This window comes from Nestor notabilis, unplaced genomic scaffold, assembly GCF_000696875.1.
Source record: "Nestor notabilis isolate BGI_N333 unplaced genomic scaffold, ASM69687v1 scaffold14073, whole genome shotgun sequence".
NCBI lineage: Eukaryota > Metazoa > Chordata > Aves > Psittaciformes > Psittacidae > Nestor > Nestor notabilis.
In genome coordinates, this window is record NW_009923472.1 from 132,785 (window position 1) to 148,474 (window position 15,690).

Consider the following 15,690-nt stretch of genomic DNA (forward strand, 5'->3'; position numbering starts at 1 on the left):
CAGCAGGCATGATCCCCAAGCTGAAGAGGCTCTAGCAAAGAGGAGGGGACGAAATAGTCCAAATGGAAACCTTATTAGAATGTTGGTTCTTTTCTTTCTTGAAAGTGAGGTAAAAAATTCTTTTCTAACATTTACATGTTTAATAAAACCTGAAACTTTAGTAATGATGTATCCACATACAGTAACAAGTTCTTTCCTTTTTTTTATTTCATTGTTTCAGAAATACTGTATACTCTTTACCCTGCCCCCATTCCTTTTCATGGTTTATTTTGCTCTTGCATGTCCCCAGGATGGCATTTCTGGTAGTATGATGGCTACCAGGATTCATTGCTACATAAAATTGTAACTGGTTATTTTTTGATATAACCATGTAAGGAGTTTATCTCTGGAATTACTCTTAATGGAGTAAAATAATTTGAACCACAACTGAGAAAAAATTACATAATATCTCAAATTATTATTAGAATCAGAATAATTCAGAGTGGAAAGGTCCTGAGGGTCATTAGCTTAAAGCAGAGTCAACTGTGAGATAAGATGAGGTTGTTCAGAGCTTTATACAGTTGCATCTTGAAAACTTTGGAGGATGGAGGCTGCAGGCATACATATGATGACATTAAGTGTTTGATGAACGCATTCAGGATGGGATTCTGCCCATAGTTTATAGAGATAGCATACATAGGAAGTTTTATGGTAGACATACTAATAGTAATTCAGGTGGGGAATGGCAGTAGAGTGGAGGGAAAACTTGAGAAGATAAACTATCAGGTATGGGATGCTCTGAAGATAGAGGGGGAAATGTTTAAAAATTATACATGTGATTTAGTAATAAATAGATGGCAAAGGAAGACTGAAAGAAAGAAATGACAGAAATGTTTCATTGTAGAAGCAAGGGTAATATATTTTGTGTGAAAAGGAAAGGTATTGCAATCGGGTATTTTAATTGTTATGAAGCCTTGAACAAGACACTTGACTGTGAGAATGAAAAGAAACACAATCAGAGATGCTGGGAAGGAAGGATAACATTTAAACCCAGTGTTAATGCTAACTTTTAGAGACACCTTATAAACCTACAGGTTAAGTCCAGACGAAACATTACTTGTGTGAGCATTCAATCTGCTGTGTGAATGTATTTTTAGTTACAGCTTCTTAAAAATTTATATTGTAATAGGTCATTGTATTTTTCGGAGAAAATACCTTAAATCTGAGTGTGTGTGATTGGGAGGTATCTAGTGTTAATCATGTGTGTCCTTCTGAGGAGAAAAGAAACTTGACTTTTCTCCCAAAGCCGTGATCAGCAAAGTGCCTTTCCAGACAAGCCATAAGCTGCTCCACAAGATCACTTCTCTCTAAGGACCAGTTTTTGCTGTTGCTGGTTTTAAGAGATTTGTTAGAAACAAAGCAGAATATTGTGACTTCATTTTTAATAAAGACTTAGAGAATTGGGAGCTTCCATTTCCATAGGACTGGAAGATGTAAGCACTGCAGTCTGAGAGGGTGCATTCAGAAGAGGGAAAAGGCAAAACCATGGCAAGCATCAGTAAGCTCTGTGACACAGGACATTTTGCTCAGTACTGTCACAAACAGAAGAGTAGGTAAATGTACTGACACCTCCTTCCCAACAGTCTTAGGTGTTTTCCGGTTAAGGAATCAGTTCCATGTCTGGCAAGCAAATCAGAACTGCATGTTGTGCTTGTTACTTTTAGATAGAGGTTAAAGAACAGTTTATAAACCAGTAGAAGCCTATGGATTATTTTTCTCACTTTACAGCAGTTGCCTTAATTCACATAAAAACCTTTTTTTTTCCCAGTTGAAGTTAGTGTTAATTCTGTACCCCTGAAATCAATAGGGTTTCTGCTACTAGTTTTGGACTATGTAGCAGCATGTATGCAAAATAAATGCTTGTTCAAGACACATGTTACAGCTCTCTCTTAGTCCATGTCTCACTATCTCTCCTTATCATTAAGAAAAAGAGTAAGAAAGTGAGGAAAGCTTCTAGGTCAAAACATTGAGGATTTTTCACAAGCAAGCTGCTTTATGGAAAAGAAGCTCAATTTGTTTTTTTCCATTTTCTGTTAAAATATAGCCCCATTGTCATGCAGTTATATCAATCAGTTGGAAGATGATCTTCCACAGTTAGTTTCAAACTGAATTTTCTTTCCAACTAACATAAGAGTACATGCCCAGGACATTCTCTGTGGCCAAATGACGGTGAAAGCTGAAGAAATGGTGCCTGTACCAGAATGCTGTACTCATGGTTGCTTTGGATTTTCTAGTTGCATGAGCATGCAGCCTATTTGGTGGACAGTTTGTGGGAGAGTTCTCAAGAGCTGTTGAAAGACTGGGAATGTATGACTGAACTGCTCTTGGAAGAACCAGTCCAAGGAGAAGAAGGTATTTGTTTAGGCTCTATACTTATTGGTATTGCACAATACTGTTAATTATTCCTTAAAAAGATGTTTCACCCTGGGTGATGGAGGTACTTACGTTGTGGTTTGTTCAGAAAGCCTATTTAAAGAGGATTTTCATTTAATCCATTTTTAATGCACTTCGTTTCAAAAGCAGCATTTTTGTACTCTGTTTTTCATCTTGTGAAGTGTGCTGTATTGTGGTTCCCTGATATTAAAGGCTAGGATTACTTCTTGTCTGAATGTTTAAATAACAAGTGTATACATAAGCTTTTCAATAAATTAAATAGCTAACGGAGTTTTGAACAAATGAGCACTTCAGGTGGTGTTAATTATTTTCCAGGCAATGTTAAAACCTAATGAATTCTCAAGAGGAAAAAAAGAAATGGGATTCTTTCACCATTAGTTTTGAATCTCCTTTCACTAATAATAGGTCTGTGTGCACAACGTAGCCAGGGAGGTTGCTGGCAAAGAGGCCCTAATGAGTGTCATTCAAAAGCCTTTAGAATCCTTCAGGATTGTCCTAGTTCAGGGACCTTCACAGGTGGTTGGAGAAGCAGTGTACTCTTAGTGGTTCCTATTATGATGTGCTCATCATCTCAGTGTTTCAATATCTGACATTTTGGCATCCATCTGCTATAATTGTGGTATTTATATGGTAATTTCCTTAGGAAATTAGTCACTTTGGTTCTTTGCTTATGCATAGCTTAGTGGGTTTTGATCCTCTAGATGTGACCAGAAGAACTTCTCAAAGAACAGAAATAATATTTCATGATAGTGAGAATATTTTAGAAGGAAGGGATGGTTCATAGTCACTCTCTATCCTCCATGATGCTCTTTGTTTTCTAGATCTTTGTTACATTCTCCTTTGTTCATCCTTTTTCTAGATTAAATTTCTCTGGACTTCTTTCAGTTCTGCTGTATCCATTTTGAGATGATGTGAGTGGTAATTCAGAGAGCAAGAAAGAAAGCCTTGGGTTTAGAAATAGGACAAAATGTTGTGTCTGTTCTCTATTCCCCATGTTTCACAACTGCATTCACAGATTTACCTTCTTTAAGATGTCTTGCACACACATCAGAACTGAGGTGACTTGTTCTTTTCCCTCCATAGCAATGTCTGACCGGCAGGAGAGTGCTCTTATTGAGTTGATGGTGTGTACAATCAGACAAGCTGCTGAAGCACATCCTCCAGTAGGCAGAGGCACTGGCAAGAGAGTAAGTGGTACTGCAGTAGGTAGCTCAGACCTGTGTGTATTACTACAGTGACATAAAATATTTGTTTACATACTAATATTTGACACTTTTAAAATAGATTTTTATAATTGGCATTTCCTGTTTCATGTGAACATACTTGAAGAAAAATAGTAGAAATTCTATTTCTGGACATGTTTAGGTTTTTGTTTCTCTGTTTGATTTGGGGTTTTGTATTGCCAAGTAACACAAACTTCACAGCATGAAAATCTTCATAATTTTTAGATAGTCTATTTAGCATACCCCCGGCTTACACTTGTAATGTACCCACATCTACAGCCCTTAATGTTAAATCTAGATTAGAATTGGAAGTGCTCAGGAATAGAACAAGATTACCTTTGTCTTCCATAAAAAAGAGGTGCTGCTAATATGGATGTAGAATTTGCAGAAAAAGCCAATAGTATCTTCATCATGAGAGCAGTTAAGCACTGAAGCAGAAGCTGAGAGTCTGTGCGGTTTCCATCCTTGGCAGCTTTCAAGACCTGACTGGACAAAGGCCTGAGCACCCTGGTCTGACCCCTGAACTGGGTCTACTTTGAGCAGGAGGATTGGGACTGAGACCATCCTGAATGCATCTGTGGTTTTATGTATCTGTCCTCTTGGGTCTCTTCTACAGAGTGCCCTAAACATTTGAGAATGTGACATTCCAGCCATATTGCAATCTTTCATTTATTTTATAGTGACTGGGGATCAGTGGAAGTCCATTCCTAAGGCTGGGCATGGTCTTTTAACCATTTCTGTCTAAGTCACAAGGTCAGAATGATCAACAGCCTTTCATCTGTATTCTCTGTAAATACAACATCCATGTTCCAAAAGAGTCCCAGCTTCCCAAACATGCTTCCCTGATTTTTGGTAGTCCCCCTTTTATTTAGGTTAGACTAAAATGAAATAAACCCATGTAAACATTTGGTACTTGTGTTAGGTTCTGTTCTGAATAATCTTAACTACTTTATTGAAGAAAGCCGCAGACTCAATGAAGGTGAAATCTGGAGATATACTTAGAGTTCTTCATTGCTAAACTAAATGCAGTTACTTAGCTTGTGATTTGTTATAAGCTAGCAATTAATAACCAGATTAGCCTCATGTCCAGAAACAGCATCCCAGGAAAAGCTCCAAGAAAGCACCAATTTAGACATGCTTGATGTATCTAAATTTATGAAGCACATTCTAATAAATTCCTAATTTATGAAAACATTTCTCTAGCTGCAAACTGTTCCAGCAGGCAAAGCGACCTTTAAATTTAACAAGCATTTCATGCTTGTATTTCTGTTTGGAACACCAAATACTGTTTCTATCAGCTTTCCAGGTATTTTTTCTATAATAAGAGACATACGTATCAGTTCACTTAAGTTGAACAAATTGCTTAGTCTTAGTTTTTCAATATCTATGTTTCTTTAAAGCTAAAGAAAACATTTCAGTAATTTCACCTTCTGCAGGTGCCCAGATTAGTTCATAGCACCACTGAATAGCAATATTTGGTCACCAGAATATAACTGGGTGGTTGTCCCAGCTGCATTTCCATTGCCTTCTGGTGAGCTAGCAGCTTTTGCTGGCACAATGGTGCTGCACTGCAAGTTGGTACAGGGATTGCGGCTGCTGCTGTATGTATCCAGCTGTGTGCCGTGTACTATGGAATTGATTTCTTAACCTGGTTACAAATCTGTTCCACTTCACTTCCATGGTTGTTTTGAATTTCTGCTGACATAATAGGCTACCTGTCATCCAAGAATGTGTTTTGTTTCCAGCTTTTCCTCCTCACTTACAGAGAGATGTAGGTATGACATTTAGCTTTTGCTTCTTTTCAGTTAGATCATGAGTTGTGGGATGGTAACTGCAGGAATCTCTGACTTGTCAGTGGAGGTTTGTCATGTTCTCATCTCTTGCTAGCATATTCTCCGAGTTGAAATGGGAGCAGATTTCTAATTGTGCACTCACCTTCTTGTGAAATAGTTTTTTCTCTGACTTCTGCTTGTAACTCTTATTGTGCAGTCTGGCAGCTTTGCTATACATAAATCATTAGCTAACTTGAGTATTTTATTATCATTATTTGTTTTCAAAAGTATTCTCTCCTTTCTGAAGCCACAAAGCCAGATCTAAGCTTTTATGAAGCATGCCATTTTGATTATTGTCTCTCTGTTCACTGTTTCAAGGTGGTTTTGCTATGACAGCATTAGTAGCTTCGGTATATCTGTCACTGAAATTTGTAAATTAATTCTGTGAATTTGGATGATGTTCTCACTGAGAATTATGTTCCAGTTTAGAGATGAGGCCATGAATCTACTAATGAAAATCACTGTTACAGTGTGGTTTTGGTTTTGGTTTTCTTAATTATACTTCAGTCGCCCTGAGGTCTTACTTTAACACTGTGTTTAATGTGTGAAAGCCAGAGCTCAATTCGCTTGGAAGCAATAGCAAAACTTCCACTGACCTGGGTTATATTTGAATTTCAATCTTCAAAAAATGATGATGTGTTGAGACAATATCATGCTGGATAATATGATATTTTCCTTTTCAATCACAGCTTCTTAGGACACATGGTCCTCCCATTTAATCACTCTTCAGTCCAAATGTGTTTGAGTGCCTTATTCCCTCCTCTTTTGATTTATTAAAAATACACTTGCATGGATTTTTGTTTGTAATGCAAACTTTAGGGGGAAAAATGAAAGCTGTACGCAGAAATTGTATTTATTTTAGTTATTTTTGGTTGCTTGCAGGTCTTGACGGCAAAAGAAAGAAAAACTCAGATAGATGACAGAAATAAATTGACTGAACATTTCATTATTGCACTTCCTATGTTGCTATCAAAGGTACATTTTTCAACAAAAGAAATCTCTCGCTGGTATTTGCAGTTATTTTTAAACTTTTTCATTCCGTAGTGTAGGTATTTATTTTTACTTCACTTATTTGTTTTATTTCAATGATATTCTAGTATTCTGCTGATGCCGAGAAGGTTGCAAATCTCCTGCAAATCCCTCAGTATTTTGATCTGGAAATCTATAGCACAGGCAGAATGGAAAAGGTACAGTACATTGGGCAAGAAGTCTGGGTGCTTTCAAGTATCTGATTGCTATTCTAGTCCCACAGTAGTGCCCCTGCGTTTTGCATGTTAGTAATCTAACCTTAATTAAGTGTGGTATTTGAATGACTTTTTTTCTTTGAGTTTCATTGTTCAGGTGAGGTGAAAGCTGAACTTCTTTTCTGATCTACAGCATCTGGATGCCTTATTGAAACAGATTAAGTTTGTTGTGGAAAAGCACGTGGAATCAGATGTTCTTGAAGCCTGCAGCAAAACCTACAGCATACTCTGTAGTGAAGAATATACAATCCAGAACAGAGTTGACATAGCTCACAGCCAACTTATTGATGAATTTGTGGATCGATTCAACCATTCTGTAGAGGATCTGCTGCAGGAGGTTTGTTTTCTTAAAATTAATTTAGTTAAACTGACTAAAGTACACTATAATAAACAGCAGAAAAACATTCTTACCGAGTCACTGAATTACCCATCTGGAGATGTAGTGCAGCAGTAGCTATTTCCTAATTATTTGGAGCTATATCACTGCATAGAAAACCCCTTGAACTAGCCATTAAGCCTGCAAAACATTGGTACTGTAAAACAAAGACCATAGGACAGTCCTGCTTCTGAAAATTTAGTTTAGTATTTAAACAGTCCACATAAGAAATTAACTGGATGAATGGTTGAAAGCTGAAGTAAAATGCAGAGAAAGGTGCATTTACATTAATGCTTGTGGTGATTCAGTTGTCCCAAATGGATTTGTAGGCAACAGAATGGAGCTTGGATTGTGTCTTGAATGGAAGAGAGGATTTAGTAAAATATTTATAATGGCATATTGCAAGAGCTCTGGAAAGAATGAAATAAAGATAGAGGTCTGAAACCTGGAGGTGCCTGGGAATTACTTGTAAGAATGTATCCTTCAAAATGCATAAGACAGAATACATTAAATAAGAACAGAAAACTTACTCATTTTTTCTTGCTTTACATCAGTTTAACTTTGTGTAACATTACTTAATTTGCTGTAATTCTCATGCTTTTTTAAACATTACTTAAGGGCTACATAGATCTTCTTCTGGTCATGCATTGCACCGTGACAGATACATTTAATTTTTTATGTAAATTTATAGCAAGTTAATCTACGGTCTTAATTTCAGAATTGAACATTAAAGAAAATAAGCTTTTTTTTTTTTTCCTGTCTTTAATATGCCACACAGGCGTATACTGTATATATGCCTTGTCACATTGCAGAGTAAATACAGGTTTTTCTGTTGCTGTAGGAATGTACATGAGTAAAAAAGGCAGTGCATGCAGGAAGCAAGCACTCCACAACCCAGAGGAACAAGTGGAGTCACTGTACATTCTTTGCTAGGATACGTTTACTTTGCTGTCTACCTCTCTGCCGTTTTATGTGCACTTTCTTAGGAACTTCTTTAGCAGAACCTGGGAAGCCATTCCAGAATTTGTGCTGCAGCTCTGCCCATCTGTGTGTGGCAAGAGAATCCTTTCAGCTAATGCCACATTATATGTCTTAGCCATCTGTTTTAGTAGATGGATAAAAGACTTGGATAACTGAAGTTCCTTGCCCCTGGCCAGCAGGACCGAAAACTCCAAGGCAAAAAACCTTTGGGAATCTGTTGCTGACTTGGGTAGCAAAAAGGGCTGGAGTGGGACTGCCAGCACAAAGACCCACCTTCAGAACCAGCCAAGTTCTCCACACCCGATGCCCAGGAGCTGATCACCATAAACATCAGCCTTTGCTTTTTTCCATTGGCATGCACTGACAGAGGTTTAGGAACTCTCTTTTGGAAGTATCTTATTTCAACTTCTTTCAGTAAGAGAATTTGCTGTTCAATTTGCATAAAATATTAGGATAATGATATTTTTAAACACCAGAAAGGAAAAAAAAAAAAAAAAAAAGGTTTTGATTGAATTGTGCAGTATTTATTCTTGGACTGTTGTTTCCTCAGATTTGTAAAATCTAAATTAAAAAACAAATGACCTTCCATCCAGTTCTGAATGTATGTCAGTCTGTGCACATAATGTGATTGTCATGCATTATGGGGTGTAACACAGTGAACAGCAATGAAAGATACGAAAAGAAGGACATTTTTCCATTGATAATTTTAAAACCTTGCTGTTGACATCTTCTGGTTTCTGGTGTGGAGAGTGGCAAGTGTATGGCTTTGTTCTTGTAGGACTTTCATCATCTGATGGTTAAAATTCAGTTGTTTTTGCAAAATAAGGTAGAACTCAGGTTTTATTCTTGGGAATGATTTCTACTGCTGGAGAATACTGATTTGAGTATTAACACAGTGGTACTGCTGAATGTTGTCAGATGAATCTCACTTATTTGCTAGTGCTGTGCAGTGGTTATTTAAATATCTTTATGGAATCTATATAAAAGTTATCAGAAAATTCAGAGACAGTTGAGCATCAGCATAAACCCTCAAAGAAATCTGTTCCCCCCTGTGCAGTAATGTTCTCTGCTGGATTGCTGAAGTCTAATGGATTTCCTTTCGTTTTTAGGGAGAAGAAGCTGATGATGATGATATATACAACGTGCTCTCCACATTGAAGAGGTTAACCTCTTTTCACAAGTAAGTGATTTTTTTTCCCCTCAAAAATTTTATCAGTGAGTATCAGCTAATGTTTAGTGTTAAGAAATGAGAAAATAAATGGTCTGAAATATGACATAGAGATTACTGAAAGATTAGTGGCATTTGTGAGTATAACTGTTTGGATTAATCTAGGTCCTTGTTTCGTTAATGCCATTGCTTTTAAAGATTTGATTTGCAAGTGGTATACTATCCCTTGCACTAAATACTTATACGCCTATGAGTGTCTTACTAAAAGTCCTATTCCCCTCCATGGCAGACAGTCAGTGCACAAGGGACACTTCCTCATCACAAGATGTGAGAGGACTTGCATCTGCCACCTCTTTTACATAAATTATTTTTACTGATTCAGTTTCTCTTTTCTTTCTGTGCTTAGTCTTCCCTTACCCTGAATTCTGCATTGGATCGTTGTACAAAATGGCTCTGAAATATCTGCTGTTTGTTTCCATTCAACAGGAGTCCCACCGAGATCATTAAATCATTACTAATTTCCGTAGAGCAGCAGACTGACACATGTGCAAATTAGGTTCTTGGTCTCCCTGGTAACACACTAAAGCCACTTCTGCCTTTCCTGAGAGGACTGGTGAAAGCTGTAGTTCACATCCAAAAAAGAAGCGCAAATCTTAAAGCTTTTCTGAGTCTCCTATATATATATATATTTTTTCATTTTGGGTTCCAAATCTCAGCGGAGTTGGTTCAGTCTGTAAAGAAAGCCCTACAGAATAACACACAAATAGGGGTTGGGGACATTCTACCTTCACCTTCAAAAAATAGAAAAGAGAGAAGAATGAAAGCTGAAGAGCAGCTGTGTATCATTTCTTGGCTGATTTGTTATTTATGATTATAGTTCAATGGGAATTTCTAATTAATATCTGCTTGCATATAATGAAGTAATGAAATCTTTTAATTTCTCTACTGAATGTAACATCCTGTGTGATTTCTTTGTGAAAGGAAACAATCATACCATCCAAGACAGTTTTTGCTGAACATTTAGCTAGGAGATAAGGATCTTCAATTCAAATCTTGCATTGAGCTTTCTCATCTCAAAGAATGGTGGCTGTTGTCTGATATTGTCATTGGCTGTCACCAGCTGGGAGCCAAAAGAAATTAAATCAATGAAAGAAGTTGAAATTGCAGGCTAACAACTGACATCTTTCCAGTCTTATAAAATACACCGATAAAGAAGTTCCTGAGGCTTCAAAAAGAAACAAGTCCATCTCTTCTTCCACTGAAACTCCTCTGTACCTTATCTGTGCTTCTGTTTGCTTGGTAGTTGCTGCTGCTTTGTATTTTAGGAAAAAGAAGCCCAGTAAGGTGAAAATAAAGAGGGGATTATCAGAAAAGCTTTCCAGACCAAAAGGCTTCTATACTGAGACTGCCAAACCTAAGCTAATCCTCTTTCCAAAAGGGCTTACAGCACTCTTTTTAAATCATGTCTTTTTATCAAACAAGGATATCAGTATTGCAATACAAATGAAATTCATCATCACAGTGTTTCACTCCAAGTTTCAGAATGTAAAAACATTTTTTCTTGAGGTCTTCTGAGTAGAACGCCTGGAGGATATACTTGGGCTTCTTTTTCTGCCAGGGTCTCATTGATATTTATAGAGATTTTTCTGTCTGTAGAGATATTTTTTTTTTAAAGTATATGGAGACAGTTTTTCTATACTGACTCCAGCCTAATTCAACTGAGCTTTCACACATAACACACCAGTGCTGTAGCAGTTTGTATGCTGTAAAATATCAGCATTTCTTATTTAATTGCTTCAGTTAATTCAATGCAAGTTGTGTGGATCTCAAGCATCACCTCCATTAGTCTGGATGTTCCCTTTGATGCTGTCTTGTATAGAAAACGTTTCATATCTAGAAATCAGGGTTGTTGGTATTGCTGTCCAGTAGTCCTCAAATATAATCTGGAGTTTGATTCCACTGACTTCATAAGCCTGCAGTGGCTGTAGTAACTCTCCAGAGTCAGTACAAGCATGATGAGTCAGGACACTACCCAGATAGGTAAATTCACGGTCAGACCAGATCTTCTCTACCTGTTACAAGAAACCATTTGCTTAAGCTTTTTTCTAGTAGTCAACCAGAACATCCTTCAGACTGAGTTACTCAGAAGTTTGTTGTACCCAGAAGTAGTAGAAATGATGGTAAATGAAACCTCAGTAGAGAAACTAGAGTGTATCTAGTATAGCTGTTCAAAGTCCAAGGTACAGCTTCTCTCACACTGTCCATCTTCAAAAAGAGAAGCAGTTTTGTGGGTGGTGAGATCGCCTCTGTGAAAAGGAAGTTTTCTAAGCTGCTTCTTGCCATGCTTTCAGAAGTGTCGTGGTTTAAGCCCAGCCGGCAACTTGGAACCACGCAGCCGCTCGCTCACTCCCCCCCTTTTCCTTCCTCCCCCCGCTCCCGGAGGGATGGGGAGGAGAATCGAAGGAATGTAACTCCCACGAGTTGAGATAACAGCTCTCCAGTAACTAAGGTATAATACAAACCACTACTGCTACCAATAATAATGATAAGAGGAATAACAAGGGAAAAGGACACAACCGCTCACCACCCGCCGACCGATACCCAGCCCGACCCGAGCAGCGATCTGGGCCTTCCGGGTAACTCCCCCCAGTTTCTATACTGGGCATGACGTGCTGTGGTATGGAATACCCCTTTGGCCAGTTTGGGTCAGGTGTCCTGCCTCTGCTTCCTCCTGGCTTCCCCTCCTCTCTGGCAAAGCATGAGACTGAGAAAGTCCTTGGTCAGAGTAAACATTACTTAGCAACAACTAAAAACATCGGTGTTATCAGCATTGTTCCCAGACTGAAAGTCAAAAACACAGCACTGCACCAGCTACTAAGAAGGAGAAAAAATGACTGCTGTAGCTGAACCCAGGACAAGAAGCAACTGTGGAACTGGTACCTTTACTTCATCTGATTACTTCCTGGCGTAAACTTGTTCCATCAGACAGTGCTATCTATAGGGATGAAAAGAAACCTTGGTTGAAATACTTTCTGTAATCCATGAAGACTCTCTGACATGGAGGGACAAAGGGAAAATTTTATGTTGTGTGAATTTTCATTCTGGAGCATTTGTGCCACTCTGAACCTCTGTGGAGAATTGTATTGTGTCCAAGGTACCCTTGTAGCTATCGTTTTGATTGCTAAGTACTTCAGAAGAGACAAAAGTGTGCCAGAATGTGCCCACATTTAATCAAGAGGCTCTTCTTTAACAAAGTGTGTATGGAAAACCCCTGTGCAAACATGTATGTAGTTAAATTTTTTCCATTTCTGGAAGCTGAAAAGCTCTTCCTGAGATCTGCTCTAATGCCAGCCTCTGAGCACAGAGTTCAGGTGCTCCCAGCTGTCGGGGCAATGCGGCATGCCCCCTGTCATGAGGGGCTCTAATATGAAAAGGTGGAAATAAGACAGTTTTTCCTTTCCTGTTCCCTGTAGGATAATCTATGCTGATATCTGCCTCTGTACCAAGGAGATTTTACTGCTTTAATTACAGCACTATAATTAAGGAGGTGCAACTCTGCCTTACTAGCAACTCTGTGATTTGCTGAAGCAGCAACTATGTGCTTAATATCACTAGTCAGAGGCAGTTCTCTGACAGCCTGTAATTTATCTATGAAGCATTTTATTTTCATATTTCGAAGGCCATCCAGATTCAAAGGTGGAGGGAGTATTTTTATATTCTTGTTTCCTTTTAAGTTTTCCTTTTGTTCTATGCATGGATTTGAACTAGAAGTCAAGATGCACCTTGACTTAATGGTACAATCCTCGTGCATACTTACTTCATTTGCCCTCTGTGCAAGGGCATTACTGTTTTCTGTGAAACTTATCTGTGAGTTTTTCCAGGGCTAACACACTCCAGACTGGAAAGCCTTTCATACTAGGCTTTCAAAAAAAAAGGCATTCCCAGTCTTGAGTTCAGCCTCACTCTGCTTCAGAACTAGGGAATTATTTTTTCTGGCTGAGCAGGGTAGTTAATTATTAAAACAAAGTCAGGCAGCTCCAAAGCAGGGAAGACACAAAGGGGTGAGAAAAGTGAGCATGTCTTAGTGATCAAGGTGCTGGGATGAAAGGGAGCCAGATGTGAGAGACAGCTTTACCTAATTTACACTTGCCAAACTGCGTGTCCCTTCTTCCAGGTGAGTATTTTAATCACCATAAGTCTGATTACTCTGAGGTGCCTTGGTCTTTTACAAACATATTATAAATTATTTCAAATTATCTCAGTTTAATTCCACTGCAGAAAAAAGCGTTAAACCTAAATTTTGTGAGAGAGAATTTTTGTCTTTCAGGCATTCAGATGTTTTATAATTTCTTCTGTATTTCACAGAATCACAGACTGGGTTGAAGGGACCTTAAAGCTCATCCAGTTCCAACCCCCTGCTACGGGCAGGGACACCTTTCACTAGAGCAGGTTGCTCCAAGCCCCTGTGTCCAACCTGGCCTTGAACACTGCCAGGGATGGGGCAGCCACAGCTTCTCTGGGCACCCTGTGGCAGCGCCTCAGCACCCTCACAGGGAAGAGCTTCTGCTTAATATCTAACCTCAATCTCCCTTCTGTCAGTTTAAAACCATTCCCCCATGTCCTGTCACTACAGACCCTTGTCAAAAGCCCTGCTCCAGGTTTTTTGTCAGTCCCTTTAGGCACTGGAAGCTGCTCAGAGGTTTCCCTGGATCCTTCTCTTCTCCAGCCTGAACAACCCCAACTCTTTCAAGCCTGTGTGATACAAGAGGTTCTCCAGCACCTCCATCTTCCTGGCCTTTCTCAGTTCTGTATTTAAAAAAGCTGTATCACAAGCTGTTGAGATCTGTACAGATGTAGAATGTATGTTGCTAATCTCATTTGCATTCCTCTCACTGGTGAATCAAGTTGGTGCAACTGAAATGTGAAACAATGAATGGGGGATGGCAACCACCTGTCTCATGTACATGTATACATGCTGTCTTACTTTAGATATTTCAGGATATTTAATATCTACTGATAATGTATATTATTTTTCTCCAAATGATAAAGCAGAAAAATATGTAACTTAATTCTGCTTAAAGGTATTTTTAATTCAGTATATGTTGCTAGACTTTTGGCCATAGTTTCTGCTGTAATGCCAGGAAAGTAAGTGCCTTCTGGAGTTCTGTCAATGTTTAGAACCAAAAAGGAAAGAGGCAACACTCAGGAGGAGTTTGTAGCTAAACTTAAGTAACCTTTAAAGACGTATGATATTCAGAGAGTTTATCTCCTTCCTACAGAATTCCCATGTAGTAAAACATTTTTCCTCAATTATCCGAAAGCCTAACTTCTGCTTTTAGCATGGTGTGAGCTAATGATGCAGCTGCTTTGTCAGCAGGCTGGATTGTCACAGCTTTGCAAAAATACCAAAGCTCACTGAGCTGCCAGGTCAGACTGTATTCTTGCTGTGGTGGAGTTTTGAGGAACACAACTAATCTCTCTTTGTTACCTCTCATTGTAGTGCACATGATCTCACAAAATGGGATCTGTTCAGTAACTGCTACAGATTACTAAGAACTGGAATTGAACACGGAGCTATGCCAGAACAGGTACAGTGAGCAATATCTGCACTGCCTCATTTGGGGATTCAAAGTTTTAGAATCTAGTCATCACTGAGATATTAAAAAGGTTAATGCACTAGACTGCAGTTAAAACGTGGAGTTTTGAATGAAATTTATACTGTAACAAGGCCCTGACGAGGAGGTGAAAAATCTTGGATTATGAGATTTTTTTAGCTGCTTCCTCACCTTTCTCAGCTGTGAAGTAAGGAATGACTAATGTTCCTTGGTGTGAATAGCAGTGCATAAATCACAGTGTTTACACTGAAACCCAACGTTTGCAATTACTATTATCGTAAGTTATTGGTGTGCATTGAAGGTAATGGAAGTTTATGAAAACCAGGAAACAAGGAAACTTTGCAGGGATGTTGGCCAGCCTTTCCAGTGGAGTTCTTAGAGTGGACTTTGTTTCCTCCCATTAGTCACTAATGGATGAGCACAGGGATCATTTCAGATTCTCCCAGGATTTCAGGTCAGACTGCAGAGTGCCTGCTCCAGCATTTCAGCACATTTTAAGTTATAATTTTATTTCAATTAGAAACCAGCTGTTAATTTTACATCAACTTCATTTAGAAAAAAAAAACCCACCACTTATGAAATTCCATAAAATTATTTTCTAAAAAGGACCAAGTGGAAGACATGTCACCCCACACCATGTGAACGTCATGGCTTTAAGCTGTGGGACCTTCTACTCTCTCTGCAGTTGCTACTTAATGCTGGAATTGTGCTACCTGAAGGGAAAGGGGCCAGCAGATAAAAGCTGTCTATGCTGCTACCAGCCATCATCAGTTTCTGGGTTTGACAGATAGATATGACTCCCCAAAAACTTCTGTAAG

At 38.6% G+C, this 15,690-nt stretch overlaps 1 protein-coding gene across 2 annotated transcripts in view; it reads left to right on the forward strand.

Moving 5' to 3' along the window:
• The window catches only part of STAG1 (stromal antigen 1), a 137,435-nt gene that overhangs the window by 90,875 nt on the left and 30,870 nt on the right, over positions 1-15,690 (forward strand). For both annotated transcript variants that reach the window (XM_010012156.1, XM_010012157.1), the window contains exons 14-21: positions 4-109; positions 2,274-2,391; positions 3,517-3,620; positions 6,371-6,463; positions 6,586-6,675; positions 6,866-7,069; positions 9,199-9,269; positions 14,758-14,845. In XM_010012156.1, coding sequence (XP_010010458.1) covers positions 4-109; positions 2,274-2,391; positions 3,517-3,620; positions 6,371-6,463; positions 6,586-6,675; positions 6,866-7,069; positions 9,199-9,269; positions 14,758-14,845 — 874 coding nt within the window. The remainder of the gene's footprint in view (positions 1-3; positions 110-2,273; positions 2,392-3,516; positions 3,621-6,370; positions 6,464-6,585; positions 6,676-6,865; positions 7,070-9,198; positions 9,270-14,757; positions 14,846-15,690) is intronic.